The sequence below is a fragment of the Mesoplodon mirus genome (genome assembly GCF_964341445.2).
Source record: "Mesoplodon mirus genome assembly, chromosome: 7".
Classification (NCBI taxonomy): Eukaryota; Metazoa; Chordata; class Mammalia; order Artiodactyla; family Ziphiidae; genus Mesoplodon; species Mesoplodon mirus.
The window spans coordinates 97,480,138-97,501,594 of record NC_138983.1 but is presented as its reverse complement, the minus strand read 5'-3'; the positions used below and the strand labels follow the sequence as shown (position 1 = coordinate 97,501,594).

Here is a 21,457-nt window from a genome sequence, read left to right as displayed (position 1 = left end):
TTTAAATTAATTAGCTCTTTTGGTTTAGGAAGTGGCGACACAGTAGCTGATAATACAGTCTTGTCTTCTGTCAGAGGCTTATGTTTTTCTGACTTTACATTCAAATCAACACTATCATGAGAAGAACCTAAACATATTTTTATCAGATTCCACAAACTAAATGTAACAACAGCAGTATGAGTAGGCCCTCGAGACTCATAATAATTTTTTAAATCTTCTCCAACTTTCTGCCAGATTTCTGTGTCACAGAGCCGCCATCAGGAAACCAGGGAGATACATCATGGATATGCTGCCAAAATTCAGTCAACTGTGAGGTAGAAACTTTATTACCCCGAGCTATAAGCATGGAAAGTAAAACCTGAGCAAATAATTCACGCTCCTTGGAGCCCTTTTGCCCCATCTTCTTTTACTTCTGACTGTTGCCTTATGCCTCTATTAGTTTCACTTTTACTCGTGGCCACACATATTTTGCATAAGGGTTCTCTTACCTGCACTTTCTTTTCCTTTTAATTGCCTTCACGCTTCAGGTCCCTGTTCGGGCACCACTTGCCATGGACCAGCCTCAGAAAGAGGATTTCACCGCCCAGGGTCAGAAGGGACGGGGTAAGGAACTGAAGTAGCACCGACGAATGGGGTCAGAAGGACCAAGACAACTGATGGTTGCAAGGTAAGTTTTATTATGCTACAGGTACAGATTATATAGACTAGAAAAGGGAAGGTTGCCAGACGGTGGTTTACATTATCTAATGACTGTCTCGGCTCAAGGTTAACTTCCCTGGGAGAAAACCCATAAACCCAGAATCATCCAAAATAACCTGCATGTGCAGGGGGAGACAGCTTTGCTTGTCTCATTTTACTTTCTTTCTGATTTCTGGGCCCTGGTGATTTATCTCCCATGGAATGGAACAAGGAGGGGAACAAGTAGGGACAGTCCCTTCGAGCAGCAGCGGCATGCCTGGCATGTCCGAAGGTGCTCTCAAGGCTGACTGCTTCCCACACATATGTTGGCTTGTTTAAGCCTCAAGCCCTCGATCCTTTGTTGAAATACAATAATTTCATTCCTATGGTTTTCAATACCAAAAACTCTACCTCCAGGAGGGTTAAAGTCTAATTTGTACTCCAAACCAAGTAGCAGTGCAGTTCGCTACTACTGAGGCTGAATCCATAAAGACTTCAAGACCACGACCAGAAGACAAGTTATTATATATAATACCCTAGAAGGCCTGAAACATAATTATCATATACATAGCTGGTCCTTCAGAGCTTTTTACCTATAACATGTTTTTTGATGAAAGTTATTTAATGTACTGGAGATAACTGTGAACTACTGATCAAATATTTGAATACTTATACTTACCTGGAATTTCATTTCTGCTGAAAGAAAAAGGAAGAACAGGACTCACCTAAAACAAAACAAACTTTAGAAATGAAAGTAAACATCTTATCACACACTATCACTTTTGGAAGCAGCATAGAGGGGCAGTCAACAGTAAAACACTGGTGAAATAGGACAAAACTCTAGGCCAAAAATCCATTATTATTATCATCAGTCACAGTACCACAACTGTGCCCTTCATAATTAATAAGCACTCCTAAGAATCTTCATTTGGCACCAGATGATGTGTTTAAGAGAAACACTCTGGGAGGTTTTGAATCAGACTTGGTTTTTGTTAGCCAAGTTACAGGAGAATTTTTAAAGTGGGGGGAAGGGAAGAAGGAAACGGACCAGAAAAAGAATTGAAGCCATCATCTACAAACCAACAAAGCACTGAGAGTTCCAAACGTTATGTCAGACACTAAAATGACTGACACAGGCTCAAGCGGTTTATAAAACCTAGAAAAAGACTACACCAGCAAAGTCCCCATTTATCTGTAGAGTTCAGAAACTAAAACAAGGAATATTTCAGCTTAACACCTGATCTCAAGAGAATCATATACACTTCACATGAATAAAAATACCTGAAACCAAACATTTTTAAAAGCTCCAATACCCAAAATAGAAAGAAAAAAATTAATTCAGAAGACTCAATCCACCCATGATAATCACAAAACGGCTGGGCAATCTCTATCTCCCTTCCACACTAACCATCCATCCCCTGGAAGACCAAGGGAGATCAGACCTTCCAGACTTACCTTCCAGACCTTCCAGACACCTGGCTGCGGCAAAATTCGATGGAATCTCCTTGTGGAACAGCAGTTTCCCATCTCTTGTGTCTCTCCCTGTCATGATCATGCAGGAAGCAAGTCTGGCTGTGCTATTTCTTATCATTGTGTGTCACCCATCTGCAACATGATATTGAAAAAGTAGTTCCCTTTCCCCCAGAAGGCTGAGGCTCAGCTACAGGGGTAATTCTCCTGGGCACACAGTCATTATTTAGGCCGACTCAGTGACTTCAACAGGCTTAATCATGTGATCAGGCTTGTTGCCAGCTGCATAATGCTCCCACATCTGTAGATAGAGCCACTCTAGTTCCATCGTGTATTGTTTGGTGTTGAACAGAGGGCTAGATGTTCTCTGCTTCCAGACTTTGCCACGAATTTTCTTCAGGTATTCTACATCAGTTCCCAGTTTCACAGCTATCTCTTCATATTCTTGTCTATTTTTAGCAATCAGCTCAAGACAGCCTAAACAAGTGAGCTGGGAAGCTGCAACTCGGGAAGCAAGAGTCTCTCCTGGCATAGTCACCATGGGGGTCCCTGCCCAAAGGACGTCCATCCCTGTGGTGTGTCCATTACAGAGTGGAGTGTCCAAGCAGACATCAGCCAGCTGGCCTCTCCGAACATGTTCCTCTTTAGGAGCAACAGGGGAAAAAATGAGACGGTTCGGGCGAAGGCCCATATTTTGTGCGTACTGTTGAATATTAGCTTCTCCTGCTGCTGGAAAACGCAACAGCCACAGTACACTATTGGGAACACGCTTCAGAATATTTGCCCACACCTGCAAAGTAGATGGGTCAATTTTGTATAACTGATTAAAGTTACAGTACACAATGGCATCTTCCGGTAACCCGTACTGAGAACGTGTGGTTACAATAATGGTACGGGGAACCTCCTCTCCAGTGGCAGCCTTAGTGTTGATCAGGGTAGTTGCCAGTCCATTGCTAATATTGAATCCATTCATTGTAATCTGAATTTGTCCTCTGTTAATCATTTCAATAACTGCTTCTGCAACAGTATTCATAGGAATGACAGGCATATTAAGAGTTGTATTACTGCTGTCTGCGTTGTCTTCTCCATCAGGACATTTCATCTTGACTATTTGCACATCTGATAGACTATCAAGAAATGCTTGGAGGTCGATGCCATTCAGCACAATCCGATTGTCATAAATGTGCCCATTGGACTTAAAATCGATGACGGCTTTTTTCTTCAGGTGAGGGAACATATTAGCATGGTCACCAATAAAGAAAGTATGGGGCATATAAGCCAGTTTCTCAGAATACTGCTCAGCAACTTCAGCAGGTGAAGTTTCCTGATCAGTGATGATATAATCCATGAAAAGCGCGCCACTAGTCCCAGGGTACCCCAGCCACATTGCCTGAATAGGAGCTGGCCTGAGAGCAAAGAGTTCATTTCGAGCACCCCTGGTATAACCATTCAGATTTACAAGGATGTGTATACCATCTTGATGGATGCAATCAGCTGCTTTCCCATTGCATGGAATCTGAGAAAGATCAATGAAATGATTGGCTTCTGCCATCACCTTCGCTCGGAAGTTTGTGCCATCATGTGGGCTCAGGGCATAACAGAATATCTCAAATGTATCAGGATTGTGCATGCCTGGAATAGACTGCATAAGATGAGAAGTAGGATGATTCCCAAAGTCAGAACTCACGTATCCTACACGCAGTCGACCATCACTGAGCTTCAAGTCTTTTGGATGTTCATACGGTGGTTTATGAAGGACACTTATATTAGCCAAGCAGAGGTTCCCATGCCTCTCAGCAATAGCCTTCCTGAAGCCATGAGAAAGAGGATAGAGCATACTATGATGAGGCTGCACAGAAGGCAACCTATTCTTCTCCAACTGGTCAGCCACAATGCTGACCAACTTCTTCATTCGCTCATCATAGTCTGTCCAATCACAGACAACCTGCAGGCAATGAGCCAAATTACAATAAGCGTCAGGAAAGTCAGGTTGAAGTTTCAGAACAGTGCGATAAGAAGCAATTGCTTCTGGAATATTCCCTGAATCGTGGTGAATGAAAGCCAGATTGCTGTGGGCATCCGCAAATGCAGGGCTGATCTGAACGGCATGAGTATAACACTGCAAGGCTCCCTGAACATCCTGCATCTCCCGTAGGGTGTTTCCCATATTGCAGTAGGCATCAGCAAAGGTAGGACTGATTCGAATAGCCTCCTTATAATGCATCAGAGCTTCATGCAGTTTTCCCTGCTGCTTCAATACACTTGCTAAATTTGAATGGGCGTCAGCAAAGTCTGGGCAGAGCTCTAATGCTTTACGATACAAGCGAACTGCCTCTTCACTGTTTCCCTGTTCTCCTTTGATATTGGCTAGGTTATTCAGAGAGTCTGCATGGGTGGGACACAGCCGGAGAGCTGTATGATAACAATCTTCTGCTTCAGCAACACTGCCCTTCTCTTTGAGAGCGTTTCCTAGGTTGCAGTAAGCATCAGGGAAATGTGGTTGCAAGTCAATAGCTCGCCTGTAGGTGTCTATTGCCAGATCCATCAGGCCTTGCTCATGGTATACACAAGCCAGGTTGCCATGTACCACTGCATGATTTGGACTCAAGCTTAGGGCACGAAGGTAAGCTGCCACAGCTCTGTCAAAAATCCGTGCCTCATTGAAGACATTTCCTAAATTGATATAAGCATCCAGAAAATTGGGGTCAAGGGTGACAGCCTTTTCAAAGTGATGAATTGCAAGCCAAATCTCCCCTTGCGCATTGAAAACACAGCCAAGATTACTCCAAGCTACTGCAAAGTTCGGTTGCGTCTCAATTGCTTTCAAATAACATGCCTTGGCTTCTTCTAAGCCACCCAGGGCTTTGAGCAGGTTCCCCAGGTCACTGCGAACACAGTACAAATAAGGATTGTACTGAAGAGCAGACACGTAAGCTTGTACTGCCCCTTCCATGTCGCCTGCTGCTACCAATGCGGCTGCCAGGTTAATATAACCATCGATGAAATCTGGTTTGAGATGCAATGCATGCCGGTAATGCTCAGTTGCTTCCTGCAACTGCCCTCTTTCCTTGTACACATTCCCCAAATTCGAATAGGCTTCTGCCAGAAGAGGGTTCTGTTTAATTGCCAGAGTACTAAAGTGGGCAGATCTGTCCAGCCTTCGACACTGGAAGTGTATAGATGAAAGTAATAAAAGTACACCAGTATTGCCTGGCTCTTGTCTCCAGAGCTGCATGCAGTGTCTCTCAGCTGTCTCAAAATCTCCTGCCTGATATTCTCGATGTGCCAACTCAGCTAACCCTTGGAAGGAAAGCATACGTTTCGTTGGTTCTGTGCTGTGGGCCACGTTGCCCACGGAAGACGCCATCTGGAGCTTCTGGAGAGAGTGAAAAAAGGGGGTAATTGAGTCCCGCTGCCGCCACTACTGGCAAGAACGTTTCTAGAGGGAGCAAACACGAGCGCAGCAGCCGTACCACTGCTTTGGCAGGCTTAAGCGGCGGCAACAGTTACAGGCACCGAACCTTAGGAACTCTGGTTGGCCATCTACCTCTCATGCTCTTGAAATCTTAATTCTTAACCCTGCCCTCTTCCACCATTTTTCTCCTAATCAGGGAATAAAAATTACCTATCCATTTGCCTTACAAGAAATCAAAAGTCAGTAGTCCAAACACTTTTTAAAATATTGTTTTCTGTCCAGTTGGAAATGAAATACATGATTGACTTTTCTTCATCATTCATATAGTCAACGTGGAAAACATTAGGGCCATGAATTTCAATACAGTAAGATGAGAAAATTTTAAATCGGCCTTCCCAAACCACTAATAAGTAACCGATGTTGTATATAATGCTAAGATCTTAGAGACTGAGTTTGATATTTTAAAAGTTCTGAAAACATTAGCTAATTTCTCCTCATCAAATTTCTCATGACTCAAACCTGAGTATTACTTTTTAAGAGATAAATCTATTTATTTTTATTTATTTATTTTTATTTTGGCTGCATTGGGTCTTCAGTGCTGCGTGCAGCCTTTCTCTAGTTGCGGCGAGTGGGGGCTACTCTTTGTTGTGGTGCCGGGGCTTCTCATCACAGTAGCTTCTATTGTTGTTCCACAACTCTATGGGTTCCTTTTTAGGTCCTATGAAGAACCCTAGAAATTAGTTCATGTAATTATAGGTTTTTGCAAAATTGTCAAAAGTGAGATATTTTAACTTCCATCAGGTAAGACCAGCGTCTATTTCTTTGCCAATTTTCCTTCTATCATAGTCCACTATGTTGGATCATATTGGATTGGTCACAGGCTTTTTTGAAATCTGGCTAAGGACATGTTTTAAGTGAGGCTATTATGTGATTTTCAGACACCACCATATGTAACTGACTGTATAATATCCCATTACAGGAATAACTTCCAGTACTCTTACTGACTACTCTACTGACTTAACTAGCACAAGACACAGAAGCATAAGGACAAAAACCACCTTACAGTATAGCCATGTCTTGCACTTCACAGCTCTCAAAGCATGTGCATTTGAAGAAGAAAAAATGAACTGAAAAATATAAAACCAGAAGTTATTCTGTGGAAAATTATTTCAATCACCAGGCATGTGAAAGATAAGTCAAAGATTCAGTTTTCTTCAATGCTTAGTCAAAACGGAAATTTCCTGCTGTCAAGAATATACTCCAGGGCTTCCCTGGTGGTGCAGTGGTTGAGAGTCCACCTGCCGATGCAGGGGACACGGGTTTGTGCCTCGGTCCGGGAAGATCCCAAATGCCGCGTAGCGGCTAGGCCCGTGAGCCATGGCCACTGCTCCTGCATGTCCGGAGCCTGTGCCCCGCAACGGGGAGAGGCCACAACAGTGAGAGGCCAGCATACCGCAAAAACAAAAAAACAAAAAAAAATATACTCCAGGGGCTTCCCTGATGGCACAGTGGTTAGGAAGCCACCTGACAATGCAGGGGACACGGGTTCGAGCCCTGGTCCGGGAAGATCCCACATGCTGCGGAGCAACTAAGACCGTGTGCCACAACTCTGGAGCCTGCGCTCTAGAGCCCGTGAGCCACAACTACTGAGCCTGCGAGCCACAACTACTGAAGCTCGCGTGCCTAGAGCCCGTGCTTTGCAACAAGAGAAGCCACCGCAATAAGAAGCCTGCACACCACAACAAAGAGTATCCCCCAGTCGCTGCAACTAGAGAAAGCCTGCGCACAGCGACGAAGACACAACACAGTCAAAAATAAATAAATAAATAAATAAATAAAAGGATATACCCCATCAATAATGTGTGTAATGGAATGGTGTGAATGAGTATTTTATCAGAATTCCTGTAATGCACAATCCTATAGCAGTACTGAAATCAGTAATGCATTTTTAATAGTAAATATTTATGAGGAAGTAATCCATAGAGGTTTTCTCAAAGTTAACAATGAAAATTAATGTGACATTATCAATAATAAATTGTGACGCTGAAATAAACTTTTCTAAACTATTAATAACTAAAAGCAAACTCTAATCAACCATGTTAAAAGAAATCTATGTCTATAAACTACAAAGTTTATTTCTGAAAATTTTATTTCTAAAACACATAAACTGTCATATGAGGAGGCAGTTAAAGAATATATAGCTACAAGAGTGGGGAAAAGGTTTTATAGAGACACATCTGGCAGTAGTTAATTTTCAAATGTCATTTTTCTAGATTTTGTGACACCTATAGTATTGATATTTGAAAGCATTTAAAAAATTGTAATTTGAAGATTTGCTACTTCCAGGTAGAGTAACATATTTGGAAGCAAAACAACATTTCCACTGAGAAAAATTTAAAAAGCCAAATAAAATAGTCAGCATTCAATCAAAAAGTTCTAGACATACCAAGAGATAGAATCATATGACTAAAATTCTAAGAAAGGAACAGATAATACAAAAATAGTTATATAAGATATTGTGTATCTTTATCAGGAAAAGTCTTTATCAAGAAAAGACTTTAAAATCATCAGAATTAATATTATATTTTATTTATTTGTATATTTTATTTATATATTTATATAAAGGACTTAAAGATAAAGCCCTAGTTAAGGCAGTGACAAAAGCAGTAGCAGTGGGAGTGAAAAGAAATGGTTATATTCAAGGATATTTTGTCAGTAAAAGTCCAAGATCAAATGTCTGACTGCATACATGGGATGGATAGACGGAGTGGGAAAAATCAAAGTTAACTATAGAGGTTCTAGTGAAGATGGGGTTGCAAACACCCAACCCAAGGGGTTGCGATCATCCCCAAGGTCTAGGAGACTCAAAGGGAAGGTCATGGTCGAGGAAAAGTTAATTGCTGGGAAAATAAGACTCCCAGTCTCTCCATCTCCTTATACTAGTTTTTTTTTTTAACATCTTTATTGGAGTATAATTGCTTTACAATGGTGTGTTAGTTTCTGCTTTATAACAAAGTAAATCAGTGATACATATACATATGTCCCCATATCTCTTCCCTCTTGCATCTCCCTCCCTTCCACCCTCCCTATCTCACCCCTCTAGGTGGTCACAAAGCACAGAGCTGATCTCCCTGTGCTATGCAGCTGCTTCCCACTAGCTATCTATTCCTTATACCAGTTTTGTTTTTCTGCTCATATACGTAGCAGCATTTCATTCAAGGGGAAAGTCATTGATCTGACTGGTCAAATTAAACACCATAGTTCAAGGCACATTTACAGTGGTTAGTTCCTCCACAATTTAGAAAGGAACGTTCACAATTTCCCTCTTCCTACACCGCAGAACACATTGGCCATTCCTCCAAAGTTTCCACTCCATAGAGTGGACCAGAGATGACGTTAGCCCAGAACTGAGAGCTTGGCATGAGATGGTGTCAACCCCACCTAGAGCTCTGGCATAAGTTATGACCCAACCCAGTTCTACAGAGAGCTCTGCGTGGAATCTTGTCTCAGCCATAATAATGTGATTCTGCTTTTCATTTGGTTGTCTTCTTTGCTTAACTTTCCCTGGCCACTCTGACAAACAAAATTTCAGGCAATCCTGGGCCACTCACTAACTTTATTCCATCTAATGTTATCCAGATTCCCAAGAAAATTACTAACAATAAAGGGGGAAATTTGGAACATGGTGAGTTTTAGGTGCCTGAAATATACAGGTAACTGAATCCACTTAAGTAGCAAATTATTTGGATCTCAAATATGCCAGTAGAAGAGCAGACTAAGCTCAATTTAATGTACTCTTACTGGAGACACATGTAAATTCTGGGTCAATTTTGAAAAAGTTAAAAGCACATAGCTGAGATTAAAAGAAAGAAAGGAACACCTGCATGTTTCAGAAAGTAACAGAGAAATTAAATCCAGAGAAATAAGAGCAGACTGATGTCTATGGGTTCCGTTCCTTAGTATAGGCCTTATGTAAATAGGGGCTGGAGCTAGAAATCTAACATTACCTTGAGGCCAGGAATTTAGACTCAGGATGGAACAATATTGAGAAGTTAGTACAGATATCCTACAGAAATTTCATGAGGAACTGCTTAGTCCATTAAGAGGGCCAAGGGAGGTGGTGAGGAAGACTGATATCTCTTGAAAACCTTCAGGTACAGAAAACATCAACACCTCTGAAAAGTAGGCCTGTCCTTCCCAGAGTTGTGATGGCCAGCTTGTCACTAACCTGGAAGGCCCTGTAGGAATCAGAAACTGCAAGGAGAGTAATTCAAAGAAAAACAGATGCAGGATGGGTGTGGCAATAAATCCTAGGACCCTACCAGAAACAAAATTAAAAGCACTCTAGAGGGAAATTTTAACAAACCAGGGCAGAGAGTATCCTAACCAGAATAGAATAATAATTCTGAGGAAGTTACTTTACTTATTTAAGTAATATTCAATGCATTTCCATGGCCAGGCCCTTTTGAAGAATTCTAAAACATATACAAACAATTCATTTACATCTTATATATCCCACTATCCAGAGCAAAATTCACTTAAGAACTGTACTGGTGGAAATTGGGCAGCACTATGGAGAAAATAAAATGTGTTTACCATCAAAAAACATGAAGGTAAGAAAGATAATGTCTAATTTTTTAATTATCCTGTGGTTTCTTGAAATCTTTTGAAACCCAAATTAGAGAAACCTAGGAGGAAATGAAGATTTAAATATTTAGAGATTTATCAACTCATCTCTAAAAGCTTTATTAATCTCTTCTTTTAATAACATTCCTGAGAGGTATAAATGTGTCCAGTGATAGGGTTGAATAAGCCTGAGAGAATTTCAATTGTTTACCATTCTTGGTCAGCTCTTAAGACCTTTCAGGAGCATCTTGATTTTCATGGCCTCATCCAACAAAAGCAGGATATTTTACAGAAAGTCCTGGGCCACTTTTTGGCTTGCTTTTGTGTCTATGTTTTTGGTTTTTTCACATCGGGTGGTACATTAGGCTACCTATTGCATACTCCCTCATTCATGCATGCATTCATTCAAACAATATTTACTGAGTTGAGACATTTAATTAACACTCAATAAATGATGTTTAGATGAATGAATGCGCTTTCTATCAAAGTAAGTGTAAGTACTGAGAAAAATTACAGAATGTATGATCCCAGCCCCACAAAAGCTTATAACTGTGTTGAGGATATAACAGATGCTGATGAAATAACTAACATATCATATTGGACAGTTTCTAAGTTCAAAAATGAGTTTTTATAAATAATCAGAGCCTAAGGAGGACAAAGAAGGGACAGTTCATTATGGGTTGAATCTATCAATAAATGTACATTTCAGATGAGATTTGAGATTGACCTCAAAGAAGAGGACTTAGATATATGAACAGAGAACAAAAAAGGCATGGTGATAGCATGTGCATAGATAGTGTGGCCGATATTTATGTTCTTCATTAAAGATAGTCAGAGATAACCCAAATGTAACTGTTTCCATGGGTCCATTCTCAGTATCCAAACAAAACGGCCAATCCTATCTTAGTCAAACTAATGAAAAACACAGTCTTTAACAAAGAGATTGTGAAGGAAAGGGGGAGAGAAAGGCTTGCATCCCACACCACACAACAAAACTTATTGAATTCTTTGTTTAATTTTCTCCCTCTGAAAATTTCCTCTCCCCCCTCTGTACGTGTCTCTTCTCCCACATCTGGCCACACTCTACCAGCCATCTTTCCAGATCTTTCCAGAACTCTCCATCCTAGTTTCATTAGGCCACAATTTAAACATCTCACAGGTCTCCAGGATGCATCCCCATCACTTATTCCACAAAGACAAACAAAGGACACTTCTCAGGATCACGTTTCTTTTTTTTTTTTTTTTTTCTTTTTGCGGTATGCGGGCCTCTCACTGCTGTGGCCTCTCCCGTTGCAGAGCACAGGCTCCGGACGCGCAGGCCCAGCGGCCATGGCTCACGGGCCCAGCCGCTCCGCGGCATATGGGATCCTCCCAGACCGGGGCACGAACCCGTATCCCCTGCATCGGCAGGCAGACTCTCAACCACTGCGCCACCAGGGAGGCCCAGGATCACGTTTCTTTGAAGGAAGAGGTCATGAGGGTGATTATAAATAATATAAGGTGGAGAGCAGTGACTTAAAATACCATTTTTCAGCTTAGAATGTGAATACAGGGAACTTTGGGAAACTAGAAAATCTAGAAAGGATTCACTGATAATTATTTATGTTCAATGAATAAAATTAAATGTAATAATACGGCTAAACTCTGACAGATAAACTTTTTCAAAAGTTGCTTTCACACACCGTCACTATTGGGATGTTTGATAAACACACCTTTCTTCTTTACTTTCTTCTTTCTTTGCAGATACTGGCACCAAACTTTCAAACAATAAGAACCTTCCCATAAGTCCCTTGCCAGGCAAGATTAAGGTATAACAATCCAAACAAATTTTTGAAGAAGATAACTGGTTGAAAGCATAAGAAAAGAGCTGGGTTTCTCTTATTCAACAGTCACATAATGAGTAATGTGGGAATTGGTTTAAAAAGTCTCTCTGCATGAAGGGCTAAGGTTAAGATTAGAACTTCTGAGGCCAGAAGAGCAAAATGACTACAACAATCCACATATTTTCAAGAGCCGCCCTTTGGATATGAGGGATTGATTTTTCCCACTACTTTTTCAGCAACCCAACTGGTGTCTTTATTAAACGACATAAGAGAATACAGTGTGGCCAAGAAGGCTTAGATTTCCTTAGCCCCAAGTCAGATATTCTCCAATGACTGTCCACTCTAATTAAAAAGAGAGATTTACAGAAGGAAACTGGATACAACTGAGTGTACCTTAATTTCAACCCTTTACCTGAGTTATTTGTTTTGCTTTCAATTCTCCGCTGAAGTGCCTACATTAATATATTTTTAAGAACATTTCCTTAAGTTGAAGTATTCATTCAGTATATTCATTTACTATAATTTAGAAAAGCCAAATGATTTAGGCAAATTCATTTCTATATTGCCACAGCAGTGTACTGTGAACTAAATGACACCTGGCAGTTCTTTACTCAGATACTAACTCAATTAGAAGGCAGAACAAGGATACCTACCCATTCAGGGAGGGAAAGGTCACTTAGCCTCTGTAGCTGTCTTAGGTCTCTTATCATCACAGTAACAAATTGAAGACTAAAAACCATATGATCATCTCAATAGATGAAGAAAAAGCTTTTGAAAAAAATTCAATATCCATTCATGGTAAAAACTCTCCAGAAAGTGGGCATAGAGGGAACATACCTCAACATAATAAAGGCCGTATATGACAAGCTCATAGCTAACATACTCAATGGTGAAAAGCTGAAAGCATTTCCCCTAAGATCAGGAACAAGAAAAGGATGCCCACTCTCACCACTTTTATTGAAGGTAGTTTTGGAAGTCCTAGCCACAGCAATCAGACAAGAAAAGTAAATAAATAAAAGGACTCCAAGATGGAAAGGAAAAAGTAAAACTGTCACTGTTTGCAGATGGCATGATACATAGAAAATCTGAAAGACACCATCAAAAAATTATTAGAGCTCAAAAATGAACTTGGTAAATTTGCAGGATACAAAATTTATATATAGAAATCTATTGTATTTCTATACACTAACAGTGAACTATCAGAAGGAGAAATTAAGGAAACAATCCCGTTTACAATCCCGTAAAAAAGAATAAAATACATAAGAATAAATCTGCCTAAGGAGGTAAAAGACCTGTACCCAGGGAACTAGACGACACTGATACAAGAAATTAAAGATGACACAAACAGCTGGAAAGATATACCATAGTCACAGATTGGAAGAGTTAATATTGTTAAAATGACCATCATACCCAAGGAAATCTACGGATTCAATGCAGTCTGTATCAACATATCAAGGGCATTTTCCACAGACCTAGAACAAATAATTTTAAACTTTGTATGGAAACACAAAAGATCCTGAATAGTTAAAACAGTCTTGAGAAAGAAGAACACAACTGGAGGAATCATGCTCCCTGGCTTCAGACTGTGCTACAAACCTACAGTAATCAAAACAGTATGGTACTGGCACAAAAACATCGATCACTGGAACAGAATAGAGAGCCCAGAAAGAAACCCATGCACTTATGGTCAATGAATGTATGACAAAGGAGCCAAGAATATGCAATGGAGAAATGTCTGGGCTTCCTTAGGGATGGTTTCATCAATTAATTTGTTTTCTTAAATGGACCATACTTTTCCATGTCTTTGTATACCTTGTGATTTTTTTGGTTGAAAATTTGTCTTTCAAATATTATAATGTGGTATCTATGGAAATCAGATTCTCCCACTTTCCCAGGGTTTCCTGGGCTTTTGATTGTTGAAGGCTGTAGTAGTCTGTTTAGGGACCATTCCAAACTATTTTTGCAATGACTGTTTTCCTTATCGTATGTACGCACTGAAGTCTCTGTTCCTTTAGTTCATGTTTAGCTAATGTTTTGACAGAGATTTCCTTGAATTCCTGCACCTAAAACAAACAAAAACAAATATACACAAGCACATCCACATGCACACTCAAAACCACACACCTCTGCCCATTGTGCAGATTGCTGGATCACTCCTTCAACATTTAGCTGACCCGCATTGAGTTCAGGGCTCAGCCCATGGTCAAAGCTTAGAGACTCCTCTGGTGTTTTCAGAACATGCATCTTATCTTGAGTATGCATGTGGCTTTCTTAATTTCTCTGGACACGGGTGTACTTTTTGTAGGTTCTAATTTCCCAAAGAATCTCCCCCAACTTTGGCTCCTGCATCTTCTGTGGTCTATTGTATTTCAATGCACAGTCTTCTGCCCCAGCCATCTGTGCTTTGTTAGTTCACCTTGCACTTTCTTTGAGCAATGACCGCTGCTTTTCCAGACTGTGTTCCAAGTTAGCTAAGACAGAGATAAGCATCTTGTGTCAGTCCTTCAGGTAGCTCCCAGACAGGTTAGAACAGATACACATGATAATCTGACAGTACGGTCTCTTCTGCTCCCTCCTGAAGCAGGATTGAGGGTCCCATACTAGGAATGGTCTGCTGCTACTTTAAGACTATCACTGCATTAAGACTCCACCACTTTAAGACCATCACTACACTAACAGTGGATGGGGCAAGGGCAAGTAAAAATGCCACAAAGCTTTCCTGCCATTTTCAAATTGCCTCTTCCCTGGTTCAGTATGTGTTTGCTTGCTATAAATCTTTGGCTGATTTCAGGACTAAGAGAAACTCAAAGAACTCCACAGCAAAAAACAGTATAATCAAACTCTCAGAAGCCAAAGGACACAGAAAGAATCTTTTCTTCCAAAGGAGAAAGAAAAAAGAAATTTGTTACAAAGCAGGGATCCTCAAAAAGATTAGAGCTGGGCTTCCCTGGTGGCACAGTGGTTGAGAGTCCGCCTGCTGATGCAGGGGACACGGGTTCGTGCCCCGGTCCGGGAAGATCCCACATGCTGCGGAGCGGCTAGGCCTGTGAGCCATGGTTGCTGAGCCTGTGTGTCCAGAGCCTGTGCTCTGCAATGGGAGAGGCCACAACAGTGAGAGCCCCGCGTACCACAAAAAAAAAAAAAAAAAAAAAAAAAAAGATTAGAGCTAATTTCCTATATGAAACCACGGAAGCAAGAGGCCAGACATATTTAAAGTGCTGAAAGAAAAAAAATTGTCCACCAAGAATTCTATATTTGGCCAAACTGGTTTCAAAACATAGGGAGAAATTAACGCATTCCCAGATGAACAAAGGCTGAGGGCATTTATTTTACAACTTCCTACCACTGCCCTATGAGAAATGCTAAATTGAACCTTCAGGTTGAAATGAAAGGACACTAGACAGCAACTCGAAGCTGTAGAAAGAAATAGAAATCTCCAGTAAAGATAAATACATGGGCAAATACTAAAGCTAGTATTGTGTTATTGGCTTGTAACTCTACTTTTTATTTCTTACATGATTGAAAAAACAAATGCATAAAATAATCATAAATCCATGTTATTGGGCTCACAAAGTATCAAGGTGTAATTTGTGACAACAATAATGTAAAGAGGAGGAATGGAACTGTAGAGGAACAGAGTTTCTGTGTGCTACTGAAGTTGGTTTCAATTGAAATTATATTGTTTTAACTTTAGAATGGTAAATGTAATCTTCTTGAGAACCACAAAGAAAATATCAATAGACTATATGCAAAAAGAAATGAAAAGGGAATCAAGAGTTCACCACAAGAAAATCGGCTAAGCACAGAAGTCAGTAATGGAGTAAATCAGGGGCAAAAAATGCATAAGACATACAGAAAACAAGCAGGAAACAGACAGAATTAAGTTCTTCCTCATCAGTAAGTTTTGAAAAAGTAAGTGGATTAAGCTCTCCAATAAAAAGATAAACATTGGCAGAATGGACTTTAAAAACAACCATAATCCAAGTATATGCTGTCCGCAAAAAACTCACTTGATTTCAAAAGACACAAGTTGCTTGAAAGTTAAAGCATAGAATAAAATATCCCATGAAAATAGTAACAAAAAAGAAGGAAAGAGAGACAGAAAAAGAAAGGAAGGAAGGAAGGAAGATAGATCTGGGATGGCTATGTTACTATCACACAAAATAAACTTTAAATCAAAAACTATCACAAGAGGAAAAGGAGGCCACTATATGTTGATAACAAGTTCAATCTATCAAGAAGATATAACAACTATAAACATATATGTACCAAACAACCCCCAAATATGTGAAGCAAACATTGACAGAATTGAAGGAAGAAATAGATAGTTCTAAAATAATAGTTGGAGATCAATACCTTGCTTTCAATAATGGAAAACACATCTAGACAGAAGATCAGTAGAGAAGTAGGGGGACTGAATGACACATTTAACCAACTAAACCTAACAGCCGTATATAGATCACTCCACTCAACAACAGCAGAATACACATTTTTCTCAAGTACACATGGAACACTCTCCGGGAAAGACCATATTTTAGGCCACAATACAAGTACCAATACATTTTTAAGAAATTGAAATCATACAAAGTATCTTCTTTAGCCACAGTGAAATGAAGGTAGAAATCAATAACAGAACCATTGATAGCCATTTCCCATCATGCCTGCCACACATGATATAAAGCAATGAAGGGAAAAACATAATTTACCACTTAGAAAAGTGGGAAAGAGGACATACCATTGACCCAGAGTGTGTGCTGTTTCCCGTTGTCAGGGAGAGAAATAAATTAGCATCATTTATTCATTAGTGTGTAAATTTCTTGGTCAATCATTGGGCAGCCAGTGTTTCTGCCTGATGGGAAGATTTCCTATACTCAGTGTTGAGTGGAGCCAACCTTGAAAGGGACATTTTAAAGGATTATACTGTGATGGGCTTCGCAGTACCCTTCCTCCTATGCCAGTATTTAGGCTGGGGTATTTCCATGGAGTGTGTACAATCGTAGGCCCCAGTTCACCAGAATTTAGTTTGACTCGTTTTGTTAATACATTCCCTCAGTACTTTGTCTTTTGTATCCTTTTGCATTTACTTCATTCTTTATTATCACTGCAAAACAACTTTGTTTCCTGTTCAGATGCCAAAAAGTGGATATCAATACCTCCTGAGTTTTACACATCACAGATCAGTTTTGGATATCAGGGACAGAGACAACAGCTATTTCCAATAACTTTGAGACATACTTTGAACATGTGATTAACATGTTGAGTGTTGAAATGTGTGTCGAGCTCATTATACGTGCTCTAAAAGGTTTCAAACTGCAAATATTTAAAACTCTCTATCTTTGAATAGTTTTCCTGTGCTGTCCCTTTGTGTCAGACTGTTAATGTGCAGTCTGGCACCTTCAAATAATGTGGCTTTGTAACCAATTACTTACATGTTGTTTTATCCACAGAGAATCTTTTTTTAAAAAATAAATTTATTTATTATTTATTTTTGGCCATGTTGGGTCTTTGTTGCTGCACAAAGGCTGTCTCTAGTTGGGGCGAGTGGGGGCTACTCTTCGTTGTGGTGTGCGGGCTCCTCATTGCTGTGGCTTCTCTTGTTGTGGAACACGGGCTCTAGGCGCTGGGGCTTCAGTAGTTGTGGCACGTGGGCTTCAGTAGTTGTGGCTCATGGGCCCTAGAGCACAGGCTCAGTAGTTGTGGCACATGGGCTTATTTGCTCCGCGGCATGTGGGATCTTCCCGGACTAGGGCTTGAACCCATGTCCCCTGCAGTGGCAGGCGGATTCCCAACCACTGTGCCACCAGGGAAGTCCCCACACAGAGAATCTTAAGGTCAAAACATACAACTCGATTAACTACACTTCCTCCTGTTCACATTTCCCTCATCTTTTCTTCATCTTCTGTCTATGTTTCCTTGGCCCTGTTTATATTAAGTGCTTTTGCCATTATATTTGATTGTCTGTATTCCGGTGAGTTACCACGATGCTTTATGAGACACGCTAGGATATAAATGCATTTAAGTAATATGTATATATATATATATATATATATATATATGTATATATATATATATATATATATACACACATATATATGTAGTTTGCTTGAGTGCAGTGTTTTTTGTTTTCTGTACTGAATTCATTAGCATGGGTCAGTATAATATTTAGCATAGGTCGATATGTAATTTGTAAACTAATAAAGTCTTAAAAGTGAGGAAATAAGTCTTTCAAATTTAATTATTTATTTTAAAGAGCAGAATAGCATACATAAACAGGTGCCTAATGAAAACTTGTATTCTAATTTGGAACTCTCATGAACACCTATTGCCTGGGCCCAGGCAAAACCTAATACACAAGTAATAATCATTGTTAAGTGCATCTTTTTTTTTTTTTTTTTCTTTTTGCGGTATGCGGGCCTCTCACTGTTGTGGCCTCTCCCGTTGCGGAGCACAGGCTCCGGATGCGCAGGCCCAGCGGCCATGGCTCACGGGCCCAGCCGCTCCGCGGCATATGGGATCCTCCCAGACCGGGGCACGAACCCGTATCCCCTGCATCGGCAGGCGGACTCTCAACCACTGCGCCACCAGGGAGGCCCTTAAGTGCATCTTTGACAAGGATTCATCAAGTATCAAAGAGGTCTATAAATTGGGAGAAATTATGATCAAAGACAAACATAGACCACAGATATTTAATTAATGCTCAATTATTTATGAGTTTAACTTTGGTTAACCTCATTTTCCTTCTTCTAGACAATTTCCAATTCGTCTCCACAAAGAGACCAGAATACTTACCTTCCAAAACAAGATTTATTGTGTTCCTTTAATTCAAAGCATACAGTGACTTCTACTTTCACTCCACCAAGTTTTGCTAGGAGAGAAAAGGAGACATTATATTTTGTCTTGAATTACATATGCCACCATACTTGACTTAGCCCATCCTACTGGAAGCACTTTGACGCAGATTCTACAGTGTTGTCTTACATCCTCTACGGAATCAAGCCAAGGGAATCACACATAGTTACAGCTGGAAAAACGTTTGTTCTGGGTTGATACTTTTAGCCTTTACCACCAAGACTTTATCACCAGGATCTATCTTTACAGTCTCTGAACAGGAGACCTTCTTGCCTTCCATTTTCATATTGACAAGGAAGGTAAAGGGAAGAACTGAGAAGTACCCAAAGTCAGCTAGCAGCCAGCACAGATAAATCATCTGTGGAGATATTGTTTCTTTCCAAAGATATAAACATGAGAGGAAGTCCTAGTGTTTGAAACAATTGTGCATCATAAAATTCCATGAAAACCTAGAAATCCAGATGCAGATCAGTAACATATTGGCTAAATAAGCTGTTATGTTCATGCAATGGACAAGTGTACAGACATTAAGAAGAACGAGATACTCATTTCTATGAGATTCTCTTTTCACTGAACTCATCAGTGCTGCAAAAACAATGTTACATAATACTTTTTCTTTAACATTATATCAGGCATCCTCATCTTGTCCTGCGTTTATTGCCAGTGTTACTAAAGTTTATCATTTACCTCTTTCTCTTTTAGACATATAATTTCTTCTTATTTTGGAAGCATTCATCAATCCCTATTTTACTCTTTCTTTTAAATTACAAATGAATATTGAATTTTATAAACTATCTTTTGGGGGATATTTCAAGTGATTGTATAGTATTGCTCTCCTTGGACCTTGTTATATGGTAAATTATATTTTGTTATTTTATATATGCTATTTATTATATTTCATATTATGTTTATTACATTTATTATATTATAATTACATTATAATTAAGGTAGCATTTTGTTTTAGATAGACAAAACAACCAGTGGAATAGGAAGCATCTTAAAATTAGATGCAAGAGCATAAGGGAATTGAGATTAAACTAAAATTCACATTTTGGATCAGTAGCAAAAATTATTCAACAAATGTGGGAAAATATGGCTATCATTACTAAATTCTAGATACAGCAAGTAGTTAAAAGTTAAAAAATAATGAAACTGTAAAAGTATCAGAAACCTGGGAGACATGAAATAAAGTATTCATGAGGAATACCTTTCTAAGATACAAAGAAAAAAGGATACATTTAATTATATAAGAAATAAAATTTGCCTCATGGCAAAATGCACTACAAAGTTCAGAAAACAAGCAAAAGAAATTGGGAAATATATTAAGAAATGGATATGCTTTCTTTACAACTTTTGAGAGAAGCACATGTTTCTTTTTCCTTTAACCTGTTATGGGGGTATTAATCTATAATGTAAGTACATGGTTCCTTTCCTTTAACCTGTAATGTGAGATTTAATCCATATTGTAAGTGCATGGTTCCTTTCCTTTCATCTGTAACGTGAGTGTCAACATGGGGCAGTGTTTCCAAGCACAGACTTTGGATGTTCCTGTACTGGTCCCATCACTGACCATCCACAAAACTTACAAATGTTGCTTCACTTTCCTGGGGGTTAGAGTCTTAGCTAAGAAATGGAAGCAAAATAGAATTTTCCCACAGGGATGATAGAAGGTTTAAAGGAGTAAATATGTAAGTGACTTAGCACAGTGCCTAGTACAAGAGAGATCAATATAAGTACTTATCAATTTTTTAAAGAGACAGATGAAAGAAAGAAAATGTGGTGTTTTCAATCTATTGATATATATTCTTGACATTAAACTACCTTTTCATTCATTGGATGACCTAACTTGCTCATGCTTTTTCTTACTCTAGTGAACTTGGGTAGCTAATATCAACGTTTAAAATTTTTGCTTTTATATTTACAAGTAAATTTGACCTGTAAATTTCTTTTTCCTTACAGTCCTAATCTATTTTCAGTATTAGGATTATATAGACTTCATAAGATGAATAAAGAAGCATTCTTCCTTCGCTATCTCTAGAAGTTTTTCTTTGTTAATATTGATGTTATCTGCTTAATAGAAGTTCGATAGAATTCACCTCCCAAATGATCTGGCTGGGTCTGGTATTTTCTTGGTGAAAGATTGTAAACTATTGACTTCATTCCTTTACTGGTGAAAGAACTCCAGCTATAGATTTCCTCTTGTGTCAGTTTTGGTAAACTTTAGGAGCTAGGAAATTGTCCACTTTACAGAAATGTTCAAATTTACTGGCATTTTATATATTCTCTGTTTGTACTCTCTGCTATAACATTGTCCTGATTCTTTCTGTATATTATTTACTTATGTTTTTGTTTTGCTTAATCAAAGTATGTTTTTTAAATCTTTTCAAAGAATATTCTTTTGACTTACTAAATCACTTCAATTTATACTTTTTTCTGTTTTATTAAGTTCTGCTCATATCTTTATTTTCTATTTTTTCTATGTTCTCAGGGTTTATTGTTTTACTCTTCGGATGTCAATTAAAACACTTGGTTATTAATTTTAAGAAATCTTTTTAGTTCTAAATAGTTGAACTTTTTGAAGATTCCAGCTTAGTTG

The 21,457-nt window shown here is 39.2% G+C and overlaps 1 protein-coding gene across 1 annotated transcript; it reads right to left on the bottom strand.

Moving 5' to 3' along the window:
* Nucleotides 1-630: 630 nt before the first annotated feature.
* LOC309808292 (UDP-N-acetylglucosamine--peptide N-acetylglucosaminyltransferase 110 kDa subunit-like) lies at nucleotides 631-5,508 on the bottom strand. Its single transcript, XM_082628402.1, has 2 exons — nucleotides 2,134-5,508; nucleotides 631-1,403 (listed from the first exon to the last, which is right to left on the bottom strand). The coding sequence occupies exon 1, from the start codon at nucleotides 5,462-5,464 to the stop codon at nucleotides 2,375-2,377; it is 3,090 nt and encodes a 1,029-aa protein (XP_082484528.1). The 5' UTR covers nucleotides 5,465-5,508; the 3' UTR covers nucleotides 631-1,403; nucleotides 2,134-2,374.
* Between the last annotated feature and the right edge of the window lie 15,949 nt (nucleotides 5,509-21,457).

Excerpts from the sequence above, each read along its gene's own strand:
- LOC309808292 (XM_082628402.1), bottom strand. The coding sequence starts at position 5,464 with ATGCTTTCCTTCCAAGGGTTAGCTGAGTTGGCACATCGAGAATATCAG.